A 21357-nucleotide genomic window follows, 5' to 3' on the forward strand; every position below is an offset into this window, starting at 1 on the left:
ACGAAATAGTTCCAATTGTGTGAAATTCCTGATCAGACTGTAACCAGGGAGACGTTAGGGCTGCACTCAGACGGTACCAGTAGGTGGCCTCAGAGCTCACCTCTGCTGCTGATCAGTTTATCTTCTCCCTTTGCAGCATCATAGTGAAACCCTGTCTTAGAAGAGAGAATCCTTAGTTCTTAGACGTCCTCAGAGATGGCTATGAAGCCAGTTACGTCTTCTTTCTGTTACGTGCTTTGCACATGGTCACTGAACACATGTTCAACGCATACGGTCCCCAGAACAAGCTGACTCCTGGTAGCTGGAATTTAATATCTTAACATCCCAGTTCATTAGCACATGTCCCTTTTTTATATTTTAGCCATATTCCATTATTAAACGGAAGGCTTTACCATCCACTGTCATTTACTCAGGATCTGTGTTAAGACACTCTTTGTTTTGATACTTAACCCTAATATATGCCTCTTTTTAAATTTTGTATTTTATTTGTGTGTGTGTGTGTGTGTGTGTGTGTGTGTGTCCTTGTGTTACAAGGCACATGTAGAGATCTGAGAACAGCTTTCTTGAATTGGCTCTCTCCTTCCACTCTGGGGTAGGGAGAGGATCAAATTCAGGTTTGTGCACCAATCGACCAAGTGCCCTTACCCACTAAGCCCTCTTGCTGGCACTGATGTATGCTTTTTTCATTCTTTCTTCTTGCCCTTTCATTTTTCTGAACCTTCCTCTTTTCACTGTTTGGTATTTACTTTGTCCCATCTTCCTGTTTTCTTTCTCTGAATCACAGTCACTTGAGACCTTCCATGTTACAGCAACTCCTACGACGTCTGGTTTTTGATGTGCCACAGCTCAGCGAGTACTGCAAAATGCCTCTTAAGGTAAGCATCACCATCACCGCATGTCAAGGCCCGTGTGGGCTCCAACACAGATAACTATTTTCCCTAGCTAGACTGGAACGTAGTCGCGAGGAATAATCGAACACAACTTACATGGTCATCCTTGAAGGGCCAGATCTCTCGTTTATTCTCCAAACAGTTTATATATCATCCCCTCAATTGAGCGGGGAAAATACATTAGGCTGTATCCTAGGTAACCAGGTGAATGGCCTTTTGTCAGGTTCGCATCTATCTGTTTGCAAGTAGCTGTCACATAGGCCATGAATTAGCATCTCTATAAGACATCCTCCAAATTCCCAAAGGAAGGAGCACCAAACATCCTGATCAGCTTCAGCCAACACCGCTCCTCAGGTGATCTGCATTAATAACAAAAGAAAATAGGAGCAGCACATCCAGGTGGTTGTTAGGCTGAGACAGCTTGTCTGCAAAGCTACGTGACCACCTCAGACAGGGCCTATGGCTCTTGTGCCATACTGAAATATGGGCCTACAACCTCAAGAAGTACAGTCAGCGGCCCAAGAGATGACGTGCTGGGGGCTGCACAGAGCCTACACAGAATCAGAGAAACAATGCGCATGTTGGATTTTGACAGCTCCACAAGGTGCAATGCACAAATCCAATCTGCATTTTGAACCTTCAACTTCTAAAGCTTATAGCTGTTACCTGCTGTGGTTCTCTTGAGTTGCCTTCCACTCCTGACTTTTAATCAGTTTGCTAAGGAGACTCGGACTTTGGCCTTTCTTATCCTAACCTAGGTTTTTGAAATATTTTTAACCTCAAAAAGCTTTGAAAGCCCTGTGGTTTTTCTTTTTAAAAAAAAATTATTACTTATTATTTTGTGTGTGCTGGTGTTTTGCCTACATGTGTGGCTGGGCAACACCTGCATGCGGTATCAGCAGAGGCCAGGAGAAGGTGTCAGGTTCTCTGGGACTGGAGTTATAGATGGTTGTGAGCCTCTGTATATGCCAGGAATCAAACCAGTGCTCTTAACCACTGAGCCATTGTTCCAGCGCTCCCTGTGGTCTTTCAAAGGACCTTTCCACCTTGTTTTGAGCTCTTTATTTCTTTTCTCTAATTGTTAGTAAAAAGAACACAGAACTTTCTGTTTATTTTCTCATTCCTATGACTTCTTTATTATAGCCCCAGACCACCTAGCCCTGGATGGTGCCAGAAATAATGGCCACTCCAGAGGGCAGCCTTTCAACTTCCTGCTGGGGCTTCTACCTTACTTCTGAATCCAAACTGTGTCAGCAGAGACAAGCCACGCTGACAACTTCTCTCTCTCTCTCTCTCTCTCTCTCTCTCTCTCTCTCTCTCTCTCTCTCTCTCTCTCTCTCTCTCTCTCTGTCTGTCTCTGTCTCTGTCTCTCTCTCTCTCTCTCTCTCTCTCTCTCTCTCTCTCTCTCTCTCACACACACACACACACACACACACACACACACACACCCCTCACAGATGTGGATCCTACCTGCTGGGAAAGGGTGTTACTGGTGCCCTCTTCTGGCCATATTTGGAACTGCTGTCATATTGAACAGTACAAAGGCCAGGGGGACCAGGAAGCACAGACAATCATAAACGTTATGAATCAGTTAATCTTCAGACCCACAGTTTTCTGTCCACCGCCCCCTCCCCATTTCAGCATGCCCCAGGATATTCCAGAACCATATGAAATTATTCGCACATGCCTTTTGAAGGGTGATATTTTCTCATTGAAAACAGAACTGACTCCTCTCGATTTTTTAATAACTACTTGGGGCAGATCAGGAGGCAGAAGGATTAGTCAGGCAGATGCAGCTCAGGCTAGGCTTCATCAGATGTGAGAGCTGGAGCATCTGAAGGGCCTCTTGGTTGACATACCAGCTCCTTCAAGCACTGGCTTCCTCCTCATGATTTCTCCATGCTGTTTCCTTCTCCCTGGATGTCTCTGATGCCTACGGATGTGCTGGACTCCATGTGACTGATGCCCCCATGGTCTGAAACTCGCAGCTTCTGACCAATCACTATGAGCAGTGCTGGAAGTATTACTGCCTGCCTTCGGGATGGGGGAGCTATGGGCTAGCCGTGGAGGAGGAACTGCACCTCACTGAGAAGCTCTTCTGGGGGATTTTTGACTCCCTCTCCCACAAGGTAATAATTACTTCCTAAGAAAGCGGGTGACCCCAGTGACCTGACAGACAGAACTTACATCAGTTTGGCTTCACTGTTTTCTATGAACTGTACTTGGGATCTCAGGAGCATTTTATATTAATCCTTTAAACTGCTACCTACCTCCCATCCTCTCACACACACCCCCAAAAAACACGCTTCAGAATAGGAACTACCATAATGCTCAGAGTAGTCAAATAGCTTGCCAGACTCACTGAGCTAACACACAGGAGAGCAGCCACCAGAGCTTTCTGCCTCCAGTTTTGAGTACTTATACCTCTTGTTCTTTCTCTCCGTGATGTGTGACAGCCTGGTCCCATTTTTCTATATATTCTACTCCTGACAGTGAAGGCGACCAGCTGCCTCCCCCTAATCCTCCGACATGCTGATCTCTTCCCCTCAAACTCCAAGGCAGAACTTCCTTCCTCAAGTTACCTTGGTCTGGGATGTTTGTCACAACAATGAGTAAAATATTAATGTGAATCTCTCTCCGCCACTGTGGAGTTTAGATGCTCTTCACAGTCCCCTCTCCAGGCATTGGTTGGGTCATTTCCCATAACTATTCTTAGCATGGAAGTTTATAGCCCTTTCTAGCCTAGTGAAAACCATCTTAATCTTTAGACATCCTTGACATTTATTTGGAATGACATTGAATGAAACCTTTAATCTTTTTCAATTGAAAGTGAATGGTGACTTGGGGGCTTCCCAGATTACCATTCCATCCTCCAAGAACACTTTAGTTTATGTAGAAAGTACTGAAGATCAACCTGGACAAACACATCTCTTGTATCTGCACTTCTGTTGGTGAGCGAATGGTCCTATATGATGGTCATGGTTTGTCTATTGGAGTGCTCTCTGTTTCCCCTCACAGAAATATGACCTGGATCTTTTCCGAATGGCCCTGCCATGTCTCAGTGCGATTGCTGGGGCCTTGCCACCAGACTATTTAGATACAAGAATCACAGCCACATTGGAGAAACAGGTCTCAGTGGATGCAGATGGGAACTTTGACCCAAAACCTATTAACACCATGAAGTAAGTTCAGAGCCACTTCTTGTTTCTATATTTCATATAATAGTTGATATCTTTCAGACTATCATAGAAACTTTAAATGTTCCCTTTTCTTCTGCCAACCCTGCTTATCATCTCCTTTAACACTACAAGTCACACCAGGAATAAGTTTAATCCATCTAGTTCTGTAAATATATATGTATATATTATATATACATATATTTAATTTTATATATTGCTCATATTCCAGGCCTTTTGGAGGGGTTGATTTAATATATGAAATAGACTCATTTACAAGAATAAATATTGCCTGAAGCATGAAAAGGCCCACCCTGATAAATGATATGCTTAATTTATTAATGAGTTTTTGACAAAGATCTTTGCTTTTTGTAAATTAGGCCTATGCAGATATAATAACATCAAAAACAACCTCATAGTAACGGAAGAACCTTAGCAAGTCCTCAGGATGACAGCCAAATACTTGAGGTCCTTCGAGAGGCTGGATCTGCTCTTTGCCATACTAAAAATACTAAATCTTTAGAGTCACGCTATAGCAATGTCTCTTCCCATGAGCATCCAAAATCCTTTACCAATGCTCAACAGACCAACAGATGCTCTCATCCAACTTCTTATTCCAGTGTGTTTAGCCTTAGGGCAAAATATTGCTGTGTTAAATTTCCAAGCATCCCTCCCCAGTTCTGAGTATCTGTGCAGGGGCAACTGACTTCATCCCTGGGTTGTGTTTGGTGACAGTGGCTCTCAAATAGGAGCCTAAGTCCTTCCTAGGAAGGTCAGCTCTGCTAGGGTATAAAATTCATCATTGGGATAATGAAGTGCACACTCCATTGGATAAAGCCTTGAGTGAGGGGATGTTGAGAAACAGAATTGAACCTCCTACAAGAAAGAGATAAAGGATGAGATGAAAATGGAAAGTCAGGCAAGAAAATATATGCTAGTGTTAGAGAAGTTTGCCTTATAAAAATGTAAGCACATGAAAAGATGACAGAGCAAATGACGTGGTGAACGATGGTGTTACAGACATTATCGACACTACTCTACCGACTGTGTGCCGATGACAAGAGGCTCCGTGGTATTTGAAGCGCTCTTGTTGCTTCAGACACACCTTTGACGTCAGTAAATTGAGTAATATGAGGACTAAAGACTGGGCCCATTTCTAAGCAAACAGGCCTGATTACCAAGACATGGGGCCATAACCACAAGCTAATAGAAAACTCTCAAGCCAGACCTCTCCAGGGACAATGATAATCTTCAGATGTCTCCATTGGATGAATCACCTTGAGCTTCTCGCTGTCCTTGTCTCATTGAACTTTAAATTCAAGTTCCAGGGAGAATGAATTTGATCCATCTAGGCATATGCTGACCTTGGTGGCAGTGCACCTAATGTCATATGCAACACCAGAAGACCCTATGAGACACAGGAAGATGAAGAATAGATGAGAGCTGCTAGGCAAAAAGAAATGACAGGCATCTACTGTATTTCCAAAATTCTATGTGTAATGAGTCACTAGTTCAAAATAATAGATAAGCAGTATCTTGTAATCTGACAGTCTAGCTTCAAGGTCTGGTTTTCTCATGCTGGAGTTATAGGATGGCAAGATTCTCATTGACAGAGACCAGAACTGGCTTTGAAATCCACAGTGATACCTTGGGAGCCACGAGGGCTCAGAGCATCTGGCAGAAGACCATCTATGTGCAGATGTTTCTGAAGAGAAATCTTGTGATCAGACCTGGGTGTCGCTTGGAACACAACGCTGGCCCACCACCACTGCTCAGCAGCATAGACTGTGTCTAAAGTAGCTTAAGCTATGAGGTTAGCTGTTAGCAAATCCTGCTAGTGACAGCAAATCGGTTCTTCTGTCCGTCTTTTACAGTATCAGGCTGAAATACTTACAGAGGCTATAATACTTTTCTCTCGATTCGCAGTTTTTCCTTGCCTGAGAAGTTGGAATATATTGTCACCAAGTATGCCGAGCATTCTCATGATAAATGGGCCTCTGGCAAGGTAGGGATGATCAGCTGACTGACAGTTGTCAGGGAGGGGGGGGGGGAAATAGCCCAAGAACATTATTGGGTCGGATCCTGGAACTCTGCCTGATTTGTCTAAGTGACAGAGACTCCATGCCAAGAGCTTTCATTATTTCTGGGCAGCAATTTCCCTGGGTTGGTAGAGGTCAAAGACATAGGCGTTGGCAGCTGCTGGTGCTGCATTTGTAGTGTTGAAGAAAACGAGCCATTCTGGGAGTGCCGATGGCTTCCTTATCGCTGTGTTGCCTGGAGTTTATGTGCAAGCATGCACTTGCATGTTTAACATGAATGCTTCATCAGGGTGGAAAGCTTGTTATTTAATTTTTTTTCTTTGAACTCAACATTGGAAAAGAACAACTAAAATTGGAAGCCTCACTCCTGCTTTTGCTTGGGAAGAGGAATTGTATTCCAGAAAGGCCACATGAGGGCCCTCCTTCGCTAGGAGCCACTAGGACTTCTAGACACTTAGTCCTTCTGTTGTTTGCAATTCCTCCACATGTGAGGTCAGGATGCTTAATAAGTTTAATTGCTATGCCAAAACCACGCAGGATTGGAGTGGGCAGGCAGGGAAGGGATGGGACCACTGCTCAGCTTACAGCTTGTAGCAGTAGGTGTATTTCAAAAGCAGGGCCATAGAATGTCATCTATAGTGAAGTCACAGATAAGGGAAACCATGAGCCACCACCTCAGCTCGGTGTGGATCTGCGCTAGGCTCTTATCTTCTTCAGGGTTCCTACTTACACTATTGATAACAACCGCTGAACTTTAGAATAAGCTATACCTCATGATTGTAGACTAGGATGGGTAAGCCTCTTCTATATAAAGGCCATGATGATAACCAAATAATCAATCACGAAATGGAGAATGAACATTTGCAGCTTTGTGGATCAGACATTGCCCATGGCAATGACTCATTTCCACTGTTATAGCATAAAAGTAGCCACAGACAAAGCATTGACTTAACTGGAGGCTGCACTTTCATTTCTCAGCCACCCAGACTTGAATAATCACATGAAAACTATATTAATTACAACACAGTTTGGCCAACAGCTCAGGCATATTTCTAGCTAGCTCTTACATCTTAAATTAACCCATTCTATTATTTTATATTTTACCATGCGGCTTGTGGTTTGTTACCTCACATCTTGTTTCCTGAGTGGCTACATGGCGGCTGCCTGACTCTGCCTTCTTTCTTTCTGCATTCAGTTTAGTTTCCCCGCCTAGCTGGATTCTGCCCTGCCATAGGCCAAAGCAGCTTCTTTACTAACCAGTGGCAATAAAACATATTCGCAGCATCCAGAGGGGAATCCCACACCATCTGACAGCAAAAGGGGGCCTGTGTACCAATAAAACTTTATACAAGAGAAGAAAATGTGGCCAGTTGTACTTGCTTACTTTAGACTCTAGCGTCTAGAGCACATGCATTTTCTCACTTCTTTCCAGCGTGGCCATTTGTCCAAACCATTAGGGAGAGGAGGTATCTATGAATCCACAGCCATAACTAATCCATCTTTAAATTGTGTATTTTATCTCTTCAACTCTTTATGAATTTGTACAGCACTCTCTCTCCAGGGTATAAACAGTCCCAGCTGCCATTACCTTTGCCCCAGGCCACTATTAGCACCTGGCTGGCCTCCTTGTGTGCATTTTCTCTAGTCTTTTCTTCATATCAAGTAATATTTCCAGTATGCATACCTGGTCACATGATATTAGTGCTCCTCTGTCAAGCCCCCATTCCATCTTAAAATTCTTTAATAAGTTCTAATTCTTCCTAAAAATAAAGGTCAAAATTCCTACATGGACTGGTGGGCGTTGCTCTGCCTGCCTCTCAATGACATCTCCCTTTTCTCTCTACCCATCGGTCTCTTCCTATACTTTCAGATCCTCTGTCACACACTCTACATGTGCACAAAACACTTCCCTGATTGAGCAAGGTAGTCACTTGACATCCCTACCTCATCCTGCAGGTGTCAATCTAAGCATTCATTCTTAGGCTGAGACTCACCCAGATTTCTTATATGCAAGTCATCTTAATGCCTTATTCTCCTCCTTCATACCATTTCTAAAGTCATTTATATATAAAAACATTAGCATAATTTCTAAAAGTTGTACATTTGTGCATTTGACCCAATCATCAGTTATATATCTACTAATGTGTTATTTGATTATTGTTTCTCCAAGATGCCAGCATGAGGCTTCATGAAAGCAAGGATATATATATATATATATATATATATATATATATATATATATGTATGTATATTTGCTCACCATTGTCCAGAGGTCCTGATTCCTCTGAGCTTATGAACCTCTTCCAGGGGCTGAAGAGATGGCTCAGTAGTTAAGAGTGCATAATACTCTTACAGAGTACTTATGTTCAGTTCTAGTAACTGCTTCAGACAGTTCAAAACTGCCTATAACTTCAGCTTTGAGGGAATCCATCACCTTCTGACTTCTGAGAACACTGAACTCACATGTGCAAATACATAATTTAACATTTTTAAGTACCACTCTTCTTATGGGAGAAATAGAATTATCCAGGTATAGTTTATGCAGTTCTGTGTTTGGCATGAGCACAGGGATAGAACATGTAGAGGTACCAAATCCCACAGTTGGTGTCCAGAGATGCAGTCTAGAGTGGTAACATTTACAGATGGCTAGGCATTCATTGCAGTCATTGCCGGGAAGTGGTGAGTTTATTGCTGGGTCAGCACATGAAGACCAAGAGAGGCCAGAGACAGTTTATTGGTTTGGGGAACCACACAGCTAGAACATGAAGTAGGGTAGGGGAAGAAAGGTGAGAGATGAACATGGATAGATTTACAGATTTAGAAGCCATGTAAGAGTTTCCATCTTTACCATGGTAGCAGGTAACAATCAGAAATCATAAGGGAATAGAGTTCTCTAGCAGGACGATTTTGGTGAATATCTCCTAACAGTAGTAGAAAATGAATCCATAAATACGTGGCAAGATTGGAGGCAAGGGGAGTGCTTAGGAAGCTTTTACAGCTCACCAAGGTGAGCTCAGACTATGAAGGAAGCTGGAGAGAGGCGGGCAGAGAAGTGGGCCTAGGAGGCAGAGAGATGCGAGATGAGCAGAGTCAGCAAGGATCCCCTGTTACAGGATTAGAAGGTGAGTAGGTGTTCAAGAAGGGGCAAGCCCCTGGGGAAAAGGAATCCAAGAGAAGGAGGCATTGAAAGAAATAACTGTTGGGTCCTCTTTAGCCTGGTAACATATGAGGCTGAGTTCATACTGTTTGGAAATTAGAAGTCAGCTCTGCTTCAAAATGCTGATCTGACATCAGTCATCAGTGGTAGCTGAAACCACAGACCTAGATTAGAGCACACAGGAAGAATGCGCCTCTTGGGAAGGGAATCTTGGAAAGCACGCACTTTTGACAATTAGGTGGAGGCAGAGAATGGGAACAGAATGAGTAGCTGGGAATATTTGGGATTGCATGCTAAGAAAGTCGGGGCTCCTACTCAGCTCTACATCCATAGTGTTCCAGACTCCTCCAGAAGAAGGTACCCATTAGTGGTGCTTTTCTGTCTTGAGTTTCCATGACCCTGAAAAGCATGTACCCGCTGTGATCTTGCCAAGAAGACCCCTCTCGGTGGCTGGTGGTAGATCTGGTCCCCTCTGAGTTCTACCGCTGATCTTGATGAGTTTGACATACCGTCCTGATGCTCATGTTCTCAGGGTCTTTTGAAACAGCCTTCTAAGTGGCCCTAGAACTTACAAGCACAACAGTGAAGAGGACAGCAGCTCAAACAAGAGGGACTGCAGGGGCAAAGGTCAGGATAGGGGAGGCACAGACCTGACAGCCGGAAAGGGGCAGTTAGACATCCACGAAGGGACTTTTTAATCTCTGTCATGATCCATTATGCTACTTGAGAAAACAGAAGCAGAGATCTGGGTCATCTAGCAGGCTCTTGGTTTGAACTGAGAACATTTCTACAGAGCCACAGTGGATGGAAATATGGAATTTCCCTGGATGAAAATGTGAAGACCCACCCACTGATACGGCCCTTCAAGACATTAACAGAGAAGGTAAGAAGCAGGATTTGTAACCGTGTGGCCTGCTGTGTTCTTCCTCGGGGATTGTATCAGACAGCCCATCCGTCTCACAGTCCTCAGCAGCTTCCATGAACTTCCCAAACCCCAGCATCACGTTCTGTTCTTTGGCTCTGAGAAACCACGTGTGAAAGGAGCCCTAGTTAGCGCTGGCAGATGGCCCAAAATGCACTTGTGTTTCTCCTCCAACCAAACAACTGGGAAGGGATTTGTTAGATTATTATGCTGATGAAACAGGATGGAGAAATTTTGAGAAAAAGATTTAAACAGAAGAGATTTCCACTACATGGAGGATGGTGAGAATGGAAAAATCCCTATGGAAGCAGAAACAGCTCTCTTGTTCTTTCTTCCTTCCTTCCCTCCTTCCTTTTTAAATTAAGTAGTATGGTTCATCTCAACTCTGAATCCGAGCTTGCAATCAGTAGGTGTTCTTTGTAAGCTTAAGTCTGGTGTCATATGTAAGGGATGGCTTATATATCTTTGACTGTTGACCATTCATAAAATTGTGCTGATATCAAAAGAATTCTAAGAAGTTCTGTTTCCCAGGATCAAGGAAAAGCTTGGTGCAAATGCATTTTGACAATGTCCCTCCATCTTAAACAGAAGACACAATGAGTCTTTTCCCTGGTCCTTCACTTCTTTATAAACTATAGGCAATGTCATTGATAATAGTGGTTCGTTTCCCCTAATTAAATAAAAACTATAAGCTTGGGATTTTATATTCAACAACATCAGAAAGACTGTGTTATGCACAAGATTCTGCAAATGACATTGTGAACGGAGGGTGGGGCCAATTATCTTCTCTGTGTGCTGTGGGGAAACGGGTAAGGTGTGTTCTTCCCAGTTCTTTTGTGCACACTTCCTCTAGGAGAAGGAAATTTATCGCTGGCCTGCCAGAGAATCCCTGAAAACCATGCTCGCTGTGGGCTGGACAGTGGAAAGGACCAGAGAAGGAGAAGCTTTGGTCCAACAAAGAGAGAATGAGAAACTTCGATGTGTGTCAAATCAGGTCAATCAGGTACGACTGCAGCACTTGGTAGGCAACACTTGGCCAATAGAAACCATTGCAGATCTAGGAAAGCACTCCCTGGGGTGTGGTGATGGGACCACCCAAGGTGAACAGTGGGGTATGGGGCAGCCATGTGTTTGTGGAGGCCAATAACCTAGTAACTCTGCCTCTGCTCTCCTAGGGTAACAGCTACAGCCCTGCCCCACTGGATCTCTCAAATGTTGTGCTGTCCAGGGAGCTCCAGGTCAGTGCCAACCCAGATGCAGAACATCAGTGCCTTCTAGATCTTTCCAGGACAGAGCATGTTACCCTCTGAAGAGTAAAAGGAGAAAGGCAGAGAGTATACCTAGAACATATTATCACTAAGATATTAAACTTGAAGAGAGCTGTGTTGTGCCGAGGCTGTGGGGGAAATACCAGAGAATTAGCCAGTCATCTAAGAAGGGACTTCTTCCAAGAGTGCCATAAATGGTAATGGGGAAAAGGAAGACTAGTTGGCAAGGTCCCCATGTCAAACTCTCTTGGTTAAATATATAACCTGAATGGAAATGCTTTCATGGTCCTCATAAATCTCACAAGCCATGAGGACACCCTGAGCGCCACAGTAGCTGTGCTCAGTTTCCCTACAATTATGCCGGAAAGCAATCACTGTTGAACTCAGAGCTATAAAACCAAATAGATGCAACTAAAAGTTTTGAGGTGCTTCCCTCGACTCCTCCTTTCCTGCATATATCGGTGCCTGTGGCCTCTGTTCCAGCCTGAGGAAGAAGCCCAATAGCCAGCCCCTTGGATTTTAGGGGAAGTTTTTTTCTAAAGAACACCCTTTGCTCTAGGTCAGAGCTGTATATGCCTTATAGAAAGATTCATTCTATTTCATAAACCTCAATGACAGCAGTTTCCAGTAAGGAGTGAATTTTTTTTTTTCTTTTAGTTTAGGTAAAAGTTTCCATAGATTCTTGACTTTGACCTGACTCCTCCTGCTCAGCTCCCTATCTTTGACGAGAAATATAACAGATGAGATAAATGAGGTGCTGGCAATGTGCAGCTTTGGCTGGAGATGCATGCTTCTCCTGGATGCACTCAATTGCCAGGATAATAAAAGTTGCAAGGGAAGGGCAGAATCCAAAATTGTTTCCTGTGTATGGGATGATATAAAGCTAATGAGGGGTGTCACACAGAATAATTAACAATGGTAGACGTTCAGCAGCAAGCAAGTAGCACTTGGTGGTGCTGTTCTGGAACCTGGAAGATAGAAAGTGGTTTTCCTTGCTTGGCTTCTCTCTAACTTGCGTCTCTCGGGTTGGGGAACAGGGAATGGTGGAGGTAGTGGCTGAGAACTATCACAATATCTGGGCCAAGAAGAAGAAGCTGGAGCTAGAGAGCAAAGGTGAGCTCGTTCACAGTGCCCTGTGGGCAAAGTGAGCCGGGGGGGGGCGTGGTAGCTATGTTTTCCCAGGGGTACAAAGGAAGACAGTTTGTGTTTTTTTTCTCACCTTATTCCAGGTGGTGGCAGTCACCCTCTCTTGGTACCATATGACACCTTGACTGCCAAGGAAAAGTTCAGGGATCGAGAAAAGGCACAGGACCTGTTCAAATTCCTCCAGGTGAATGGCATTATAGTTTCTAGGTAAGTCTTCATCTTCCACGTGGTATTAATGGGACAAGGAAGGGGATGTGAATTTGGATTTAGTCTTGGGTATTAAATCACCCATCTCCAAAAATCATGACAGTAATGACAGTGCTTGACACTCTTTGAAAGGGTGTAATGATTCCTTGCATATACACTCATAAATGTTATGTTATAGGTCAAAGCCTTATCTTTGTATATTGGTCCAAGAGATCGGAGTTATAAATCACATTCATAATAGACCCATGCAGCTTTAGAGTTTAGCTTCTTTTAAAGAGAAATGATAACCTGAAGCACAAGCAAAATAATGTTTGAAGTGCTAGATGATTTTTTAGATTTCTTCCCTCTCTCTTTTAGATATCTTGCTAATCCTTAATTCAAACTGCATTTATAAATTTTCAGCTGAGGATCTTTATAAAATAGCCAGCAACTCTTCCCAACTTTGATGTGACTGTCTTATATTTTGTTAAACTGCATAATAACAGCAAGCACAACCTTTGAACCACAGGAACTGATTCTTCTGAAGCCGCAGTTCTTCTGGGGAGATGGAACACATCTCGCTGTCTAAGTCATTTTATCACAAGCTGGGGAACATTCTCTATGCAGCTGGCTTGGACTGCTTACTCTTAAAGGGATGTGCTTACTCACTAACCAGATGTCTATGGCGAGCTATGTAGCATTGTGCTTGCCAGCTTCCTTGTAGGCAGGAAAGCAAAGTGGTGGGCCTGCTCTGATACACCCATTCCTCCTCAAAGAAGTGTTCACCAAGCAAGTTATTTCTCTTTTTAATTTCCTAGAGTTTTTTTTTGCTAGTTAATGTTAAATAAATAAAAACTATACAAATATTTCTATTGTAACTCACAGAAAGAAAATTACCAAGTGTATTTGCCGTATTGTTGGGTAGGAAAGGTCATGCTGCAGGAGACAGCCTCTGGGGAAGCATTTGAGAAAGGCTCCCCACCCTCCTTTAATCCTCTTTTTAACACTAAGATGAATGTAGGGTGTGATTTGCTGAGAAAATCCCTTGCTCACAGAAACGGAAAAAATCCCCTTTACTGTAACTAAAAAGGAAGTTGAGGACATATAATTAGGGATAAATTAAATTCAGCAGTCCTATTCTGGGTAGTTATCTGCCATATATGGGGTCCCATGGGAGCCCTAAGTGGGCCTGTGATAACGTGAGGCCCCATCACCAGGAGAAAGCCTTCGCTAACTTCACCCTTCCTATCGGCTGGCAAAAGTCTATTTCCAGTTGTTCAAGCCCCAAACCTTGACTAGTCTCTTTGTTCCCAAGTCACCTCAATCTTTAAGAAAATGTAATTGTTCTCCTTTTCAAACATGTGCAGAATCCGCCCACTTTTCACTGCCTTCGTGCGATCTCAACATCATTACTGAGATACTGATACTGAACATCATTTCCCATGGTGCTCTCTGCTTTTTCCCATGCCCCCACCTATGTCCAGGTATAAATACAGCAGCCAGAGTAGTTGAACAGGATGCCATGTCGCCCCCTCTGGAACTGCCAGTAGCAGTTCTCATCTCTCTCAGAGAAAGAGCAAAGTTCTAACGAGTTCCTGCAAACGCACTAAGTGATTGGCTGTGCTTTGCATGTCCCTTGGACACCTGCTAGCTTCCATCCCACCCACCCCGACCACTCTGCCACACTCCTGCAACCTAGGATGCATGCTCCTGCCTCAGAACCTCTGCACCATCTGTTTCTTGGGAGAATCTTGGCCTACATATCCTTATAACTCACACTTCACCTCCTTAAAGCCATTACTTCCATTCCCATTTCTCCATGATCTTAACCCTGATTACCACATTTCACATCATTGTCCACAAACCTTTATAACGCCATCCCCAGGCTTTTTCAGCCTGCTTTCCTTTTCCTTTTTCTTTTTTTTTTTTTTTAGCATAACATTGCTTTTAACATCCCACATAATTTATATTTTGCTGATGTCTATTTATAGCTAGCATCAGGTCAAACCTATGAGGACTATTTGTTGTCTTCTCTGCCTTATCTCCAGCTCAATAGTTTTAGTAACAATTACAGAGATCTTTCTGAGAACTCTGCTGAGGAATCACCTTCACGAAAGTGTTGCGTGCTCACATAGTCGGGTCCAAGTGCAAGAGTAAGTCAGTCAGATGATGAGACATTCCACTAAGCCAGAATAACTGCCAATGTGGAGAATTAAATTCAGCAATATGGGAAGAATGGGTAATACACCAAAGTCTCATATTTTTCTCTGCTACTCCTGGGGTTCATCTCTGCCCAATCTAGAGGTATGAAGGACATGGAGCTGGATGCCTCCTCCATGGAAAAGAGATTTGCCTATAAGTTTTTGAAGAAGATCCTGAAATACGTTGACTCTGCTCAAGAGTTTATTGCTCACTTAGGTAAGTAGAACTGCAAACCGTCAAGGAAAGAGCATTGCATTCTTTTAGAAAGAATGACATAATTATGAATTTGCTTCTTGTGTCACCATTGCTCATGATTCATTGAGGCATATAATTTGGGTGGAAAACAGTGGCTGAGATTTATTTCCTCCGTCCTAAAAAAACTTAACTTTTTTAGGACGGAGGAAATAAAAATCCTTTACTTCTCTGCTGGATTTGACTGACCCTTTGGGTTTGTTTGTTTGCACCTCATCCTATTAACTTTCCCCATGTTGCTTGACTGTGGACATCACTGAAGCTCCTTCGGAAAAGGGTGTGGCAAGACAACTGTGAGAGAATTGACACGAGACATACCCAGCCAGCACAGTTACAAAATGCTTTACAAGATGCTGTTTCATGAAAGCAGCTAAGCTTGCTGGTTGTCTTTTGAAAACCTGCTCTGCTTCTCAAAATACCATGATTGTTCATTTATTTGTTTGCTCTGACCAAAGTATTTTACCTCTCTCTGCAGAAGCCATTGTCAGCAGTGGGAAAACCGAAAAGTCTCCCCACGACCAGGAGATCAAATTCTTTGCCAAAGTAAGTGTTTCTCCTTTGCTCAAGATCTCTACTATTGGGGTGTGGTTTAAAGAGGTCCATCAAGGAGATCTAACACTCCAAAAGCTTCAGTGGGACAGAGTTATATTCCTCTGTACAGAACAGACCCAGTGTGGGTAGGAGGTCCAAGAAAGTATGCAGGCTGCTCAGTCCCACACCATGGCCTCAGTACTCAGGATCCTCCCCCCTTGTTCTGTACCATCTGTGACAGTGTGCTTCACATTACTGTGGTCCAGATAAGTCCAACCTCATCATATCTGTAGCAAAGGGATGCAAAACGGAAAGGGGAGGAGAGAGCAAGATGCTGCTTTTCTGGAGTCCTAACCTAGTGGTGATGCAAGTGAGTCCTTTCAGCTTACTCTAGCAAAAAGGGAAACTGAGTAAGGTATTCCCTGGCTCAGAGGCATATGTCTCACTAAAATCTGTTGCTGCAAAGAAATAGAGAATGCATTTGGGTACCAATGATCAATGTTGCATGTAGAAGCCTGCTCAGAGGACCCAAAGCCTTTCAGTGTCTCTGCCCTGTAAAGCAGAGATAGACGTTTGAGGTGAGGGCTCAGTTGTACCTTTTGGTGCTGTGGCCAAGAAGGCAATCTGAGCTCCCCAGGTGTCCTCTTCAAGTCAGATCATCAGCATGCAAATTTATTTGTGCCTTTAGTCAATGTCCTTTCCTGTCACATAACCTCAACACCTCTGGTTAGTAGATAATAATAATAATGATAATAATCATAATCATAATAGTGCAAAGTGAGAGCCAGAATAGAATTCCCTGGAACTTTCCACATCCAGTGTTCAGAGGCTTCTGCTCACTGAGAATGACTTCTGTAAAAGGAACTGGCAGATAGACTTGGATCAGCGACCTTAAAAGTGATGTTTGATGGTTTCCAGGTTCTCCTCCCCCTCGTTGACCAGTACTTCACCAACCACCGCCTTTACTTCTTGTCATCTCCTCTGAAGCCACTTAGCAGCAGTGGGTATGCTTCCCATAAAGAGAAAGAAATGGTAGCCAGGTAAGTCCATGAAATCAGGAGAGGCCTCTATGCTAGTCAGCTTTGAGTTACTGTACCACAATGTAATTTATAAGTAAAGCTTAAAAGTTTATTTATCTCATAGTTCTGAAGTTTCATGTCCGGGGTGAGTAGACGCCTTTCTTTGATTCCATGGTAGGGGGTCCAGATGGCAGTGAAGGGGAGTTCACTCTAAGGCAAACTGCTCAGATCATGGCCAGAAGTCAAAAATGACAGGATCCTAAGATCTCCCTAAGGGCGTGTCCCATTGACCTAAAATCCTCCCACTCAATTCCATTCTCCAACCATCCCTAGCCTCCAAGTACCCCAATAGCAAAACCCTATAGACAGAGCTTCTAGTACACGTGGCCTGGGAAGATACTTGTTCAAACTGACATTCTCAGTGCTAATGTGGTTTATTTAAGGCATCAGATACCTGGAGACTGAATCACAAATTCTTTGTAGAAATGGTGCATAACCTGATGATTAGTAATTGATTACCATCTTGATTTGAAATTTTTTATATTTGTGTATACCTCGGTGATCTCAGGAACCAATAGAATCACATTGTTTGGGGTGTTCATAGGGACTTGGGAAATATGTAGATACCCAGGTCAATTACCCTGAAATAACATTGAGTAGAAGGCCACAATCCTTCTGAAGCTTGGGAAAATTAAACTAAGGTATACACTGCTTTTTTGTCGCTCCTTATCAAGTTTGCAAGATTAGAATTTTTAGAACTCCGATCTTAAAAATCCCAGTGCAGCTAATCTGGGATTTCAAAGCTAGAACTACGTGATTCAGTCTAAATGTTTATTCGGACTTCTCAGTCTCAGAGCTGAAGGGGTGGCTCACTGGGTAAAGGCACTTGCTGCTCATGCATGAGTACCTGAGTTTGAGTCTCTGTATCCACACAAAAAGCTGAGTGAGGCTGCATTAGACTTCTAAGCAGCAAAGAAGTAAAGAAGGTAGTGAAGGTCTGTGTGCAGTCTATCGACAGTAAACACACACGTTGGACTGGATAAGAGCTCAGCTACTAACTGACTATCACAGTCTTTGGGAATATATTCAGCTTGACGATTTGCCTAACATTTACTAAACACTCTGCATGGGCTGGCACTGAGATTAACTTTCATACGCAAGAGTTATGAGCCATCTGAGTAAATATGGTTGTGAAACCTCACAGTGTGTTAAACTGAAAGTCCTACCTGTGCTGCATGGTCTCCATTTCACAAAGCAAGAATCTGAGGTGCCTTTAGCTTCACTCCAGTACCCAAAGTGATACAGGCGGTTAAGGCTGAAAACTCAGGACATTGCATGCCTCTTATGTGTACGGCAATCACTTAGTGCCACTCAAGACAGAAGAGAGCCCATGCTGCCAAAAAAGGATTCTTTGGAACCAGGTACGGGTCCCACGATCTTATACCTTTAAGTTGAACTCATGTGTTCTATAAGAAGCTAGGGAAATGAGAGGCCACGTGAGACATTCAGCTAATCCAACAGAGGGCAGATGCGTCTGTTTTCTTCATCTGTTGATCTTAGACTATTAATTCATGGAAATGTAACATTTGTTCAACCAGGCACCATTTGTCGTGGCTGGAATACAACCTGGAGCTGATCAGCCTTGCAAATAGCTTCCAAATCTCCCGCAGGAGCGGTTGTGTTTGCGCAGCACGTGTTTCCCCGCCCTGCTCCTCCCGCTCCTTTTCCCTCTTTTCTCTTACTCTCCCCCTCCCGCTTTGGTTTTTGTTTGTTTCACCCTAGCAGACTCTTTTCTTCTTTCATTCCTTTTTTCCCCTCTGGTTTTTGTTTATTTGTTTGGGGACAGGGTCACAATACGTAGCCCTGGTTGGCCTAGAATTTACTATTTAAGTCAGGCAGGCCCAAACTTACAGAAATATGCCTATTTTTGCAAAATGCTGGGATTAAAGGTACAGCTCTCGCTCTCTCTCTCTCTCTCTCTCTCTCTCTCTCTCTCTCTCTCTCTTCTTTCTCTCTTTTTCTTTTTCTTTTTCTTTTTAAAGACAGGACCTCCTTAGCCCACCCCAGGCTTCTCTAAAGCTACCAATTCTCTTGCCTCAGCCTCTGATATCCACTAGATCCCCCCTTATTGAATCCTTCATCCTTGATCCACCTTGTCATTAATCTGATGCCTTTCACAGCATGGAGTTTCTCTTTTTGAATAATTCATTTTATATATTCATCTTTTTTTTCTTTTTGAGACAGGGGCTCAATCTATAGCCCTGGATGTCCTGGCTCTCAAAGGTTTGTGCCACCATGCCAGGCTTTATAGTTTTTAAACTCTCAGAAAGGAGACAACCACCTGGGAACTGTAGCCCTTTATTATTTTGAACTAAAAGTGATTAATTGTCTTAGCTGGGGTTTTTACTGTGGTGGTAAAAAAAAAAACACCATGAACAAAACCAACTTGGCAAAGAAATAATTTATTCTCCTCTACACTTCCAGGTAATAGTCCCTCATCCAGGGAAGTCAGAACAAAAACTCAAAGCAGGAACCTAGAAGCAGGAACTAAAGCAAAGGCCACAGAAGAATGCTGTATTTGGCTTCCTCCTCATGGCTTGCTCAGCCTGCTTTCTTATACACTCAGGATCACCCACCCAGAAATGGCACCCACACATCATGCTTCCACACCACATCATTATTCAAGAAAATGCCCTACAGAGTCGCCTACAGGCCAATAATAGGGTCATTTTTTGTTCATTAAGATTCCCTCTTTCCAGACATGTCTCATTTGTGTAAAGTTGACAGAAACTAACCCTATGCAATAATTCTTTTATTTACATCACAGACTCTTAAGAGACAGCAACAACTCTTTAAAGTTTCAGGGGCTGGTTTTTGCAAAGCACCTTGACTTCTGACAGTGAGGGGAGCCACCTCAGTATCCAGTCATAATAGCCCAACCATGGGCGTTAGGTAGAAAGAACATTTTCTTCCAATGCATACAAAATATGTGTTCATCCATTTAAAGCATTTTCAAATTTCTGAGTTGCTCTCCAACTTTTGTAGAAAAACTGTTTGATTACAGGTGAGAAAAAACAAATACAGAGTGGAGAGCATTGAAGGATCTTTGCCAAGACAGCTTAGTTATTCACAGGCCAAGCACAGAGCTAAGCCCTCAGCAATATAGACTGCACTGTCTAATACTCCTTCTCCCTGTCCAGCTCCGTGAGCTCCCATCAAATAAGCAGGAACCCCTGTTTTAATGTCACATTAGGTACCAGGTTTCTGCTAACACACTATGAGTTCTCCTAAACTCCTAGACCGGGGAGGTCCTGACTTATTTTTACTAATCAACAATAGCATTGATTGTAGTTTTTCAACCTAGCCCAGAAAAAATCCAAGACATTAACTAAGAGGTTATTGTCCTTTAAATTGATAGGGTTTATCAACCAGCACTAGAGGCACATTTCTTCTCTGTTTGGATTGTCCTAAGGAGACTTCTGTCCTGTGAGAGGCAGAAATATCCCTGGCAAGTTAGGAATTGAGGCTGTGATAAGCTGAGTCCCCTCAGGGAGCCTCTCAGCCTGAACCAGTGTCTCGTCTCTGTCTTCCCTGTCAGCCCTCTTTCTGTTCCCTGCTTCCTGAAGTGGAAGCAAAGTTCTTGTCAAGCTATGTCAATATCAAATGTCAGAGTTCAGGAGGCTCTTCTCCCAAGAGTATCATCCACCTATGTGGACTGTAGTCACAGTACCCTTGGGTGGGGTTAATTGTCAACGTGCTCAGAAATGTCTACAGGGCTCCTTCCTAACTGCACAAGGCCTTCCCAGCTACACCTGAAGTATGATTCAACCTTCCAGGGTCTCCATGACCCATGCAAAGTATAAGTGAAGCATGGCAAGGAGTCAGAACAACAGCCGCAATAACAACAGCAGCAGCAACAACAATATCAATAATAATAATGACGATGATGATAATTGCCTCTTAGTTCCCAAGACCCAATTAGGACAGAGATGTTAGATAGACTAACAAAGATAATAGCAAAAATGAACTTCTTTTTTTGACATTTATTGATTCTTTATGGATTTCACCCCATGCATGCTGACCCCACACATCTCCCCATCAGTTCGTTTCTACCCTCTGCCCTTGCAACCTCCCTTGCAAAACAAAATTTAAAAGTAACCCCCCCCAAAAAAAAACAAAACAAATAAAAGAATCTTGGCGTGGAAACTGTAATATGGCCCAGTGACTCACACCGTGTACCCTTTAGTCTTTACTTGAAAGTGTGTATTGCAATGGGTCATTGGTTTGGTTCGAGGCCTCTAGCTTCTGCTACACAATCAATGTTAGGTCCTTAATGGGAGTCCTCCTGGATATCCTATTATCCCCTTGTGTCATGAAGATCCCAGCTTTGAAAAATGTATTTTTTAAAGTGTTTTTGTATTTAACAGACTCCTACTCCCTACTCTAATCATTAACATTTTTTTTCTAATCCCAACATTTCTTTCCACCTTCCAACTAAAGCTTCACACTCCACTTAAAGGCTGCAAAATGGTTTACAATTCATGGCAATGACAGAAAATCAAGCTGCCT

General features: G+C 43.1%; 1 protein-coding gene across 1 annotated transcript in view; it reads left to right on the forward strand.

Annotated features, from left to right (window-relative positions):
* Ryr3 (ryanodine receptor 3) overlaps positions 1 to 21357 on the forward strand; it is a 429760-nt gene that overhangs the window by 308959 nt on the left and 99444 nt on the right. The window contains exons 53-64 of the mRNA XM_038331390.2: positions 785 to 875; positions 2879 to 3019; positions 3909 to 4072; positions 5993 to 6071; positions 10056 to 10145; positions 11038 to 11187; positions 11360 to 11422; positions 12490 to 12565; positions 12682 to 12805; positions 15087 to 15202; positions 15714 to 15781; positions 16688 to 16809. Coding sequence (XP_038187318.2) covers positions 785 to 875; positions 2879 to 3019; positions 3909 to 4072; positions 5993 to 6071; positions 10056 to 10145; positions 11038 to 11187; positions 11360 to 11422; positions 12490 to 12565; positions 12682 to 12805; positions 15087 to 15202; positions 15714 to 15781; positions 16688 to 16809 — 1284 coding nt within the window. The remainder of the gene's footprint in view (positions 1 to 784; positions 876 to 2878; positions 3020 to 3908; positions 4073 to 5992; positions 6072 to 10055; positions 10146 to 11037; positions 11188 to 11359; positions 11423 to 12489; positions 12566 to 12681; positions 12806 to 15086; positions 15203 to 15713; positions 15782 to 16687; positions 16810 to 21357) is intronic.

Source organism: Arvicola amphibius, chromosome 5 (assembly GCF_903992535.2).
Source record: "Arvicola amphibius chromosome 5, mArvAmp1.2, whole genome shotgun sequence".
Lineage (NCBI taxonomy): Eukaryota > Metazoa > Chordata > Mammalia > Rodentia > Cricetidae > Arvicola > Arvicola amphibius.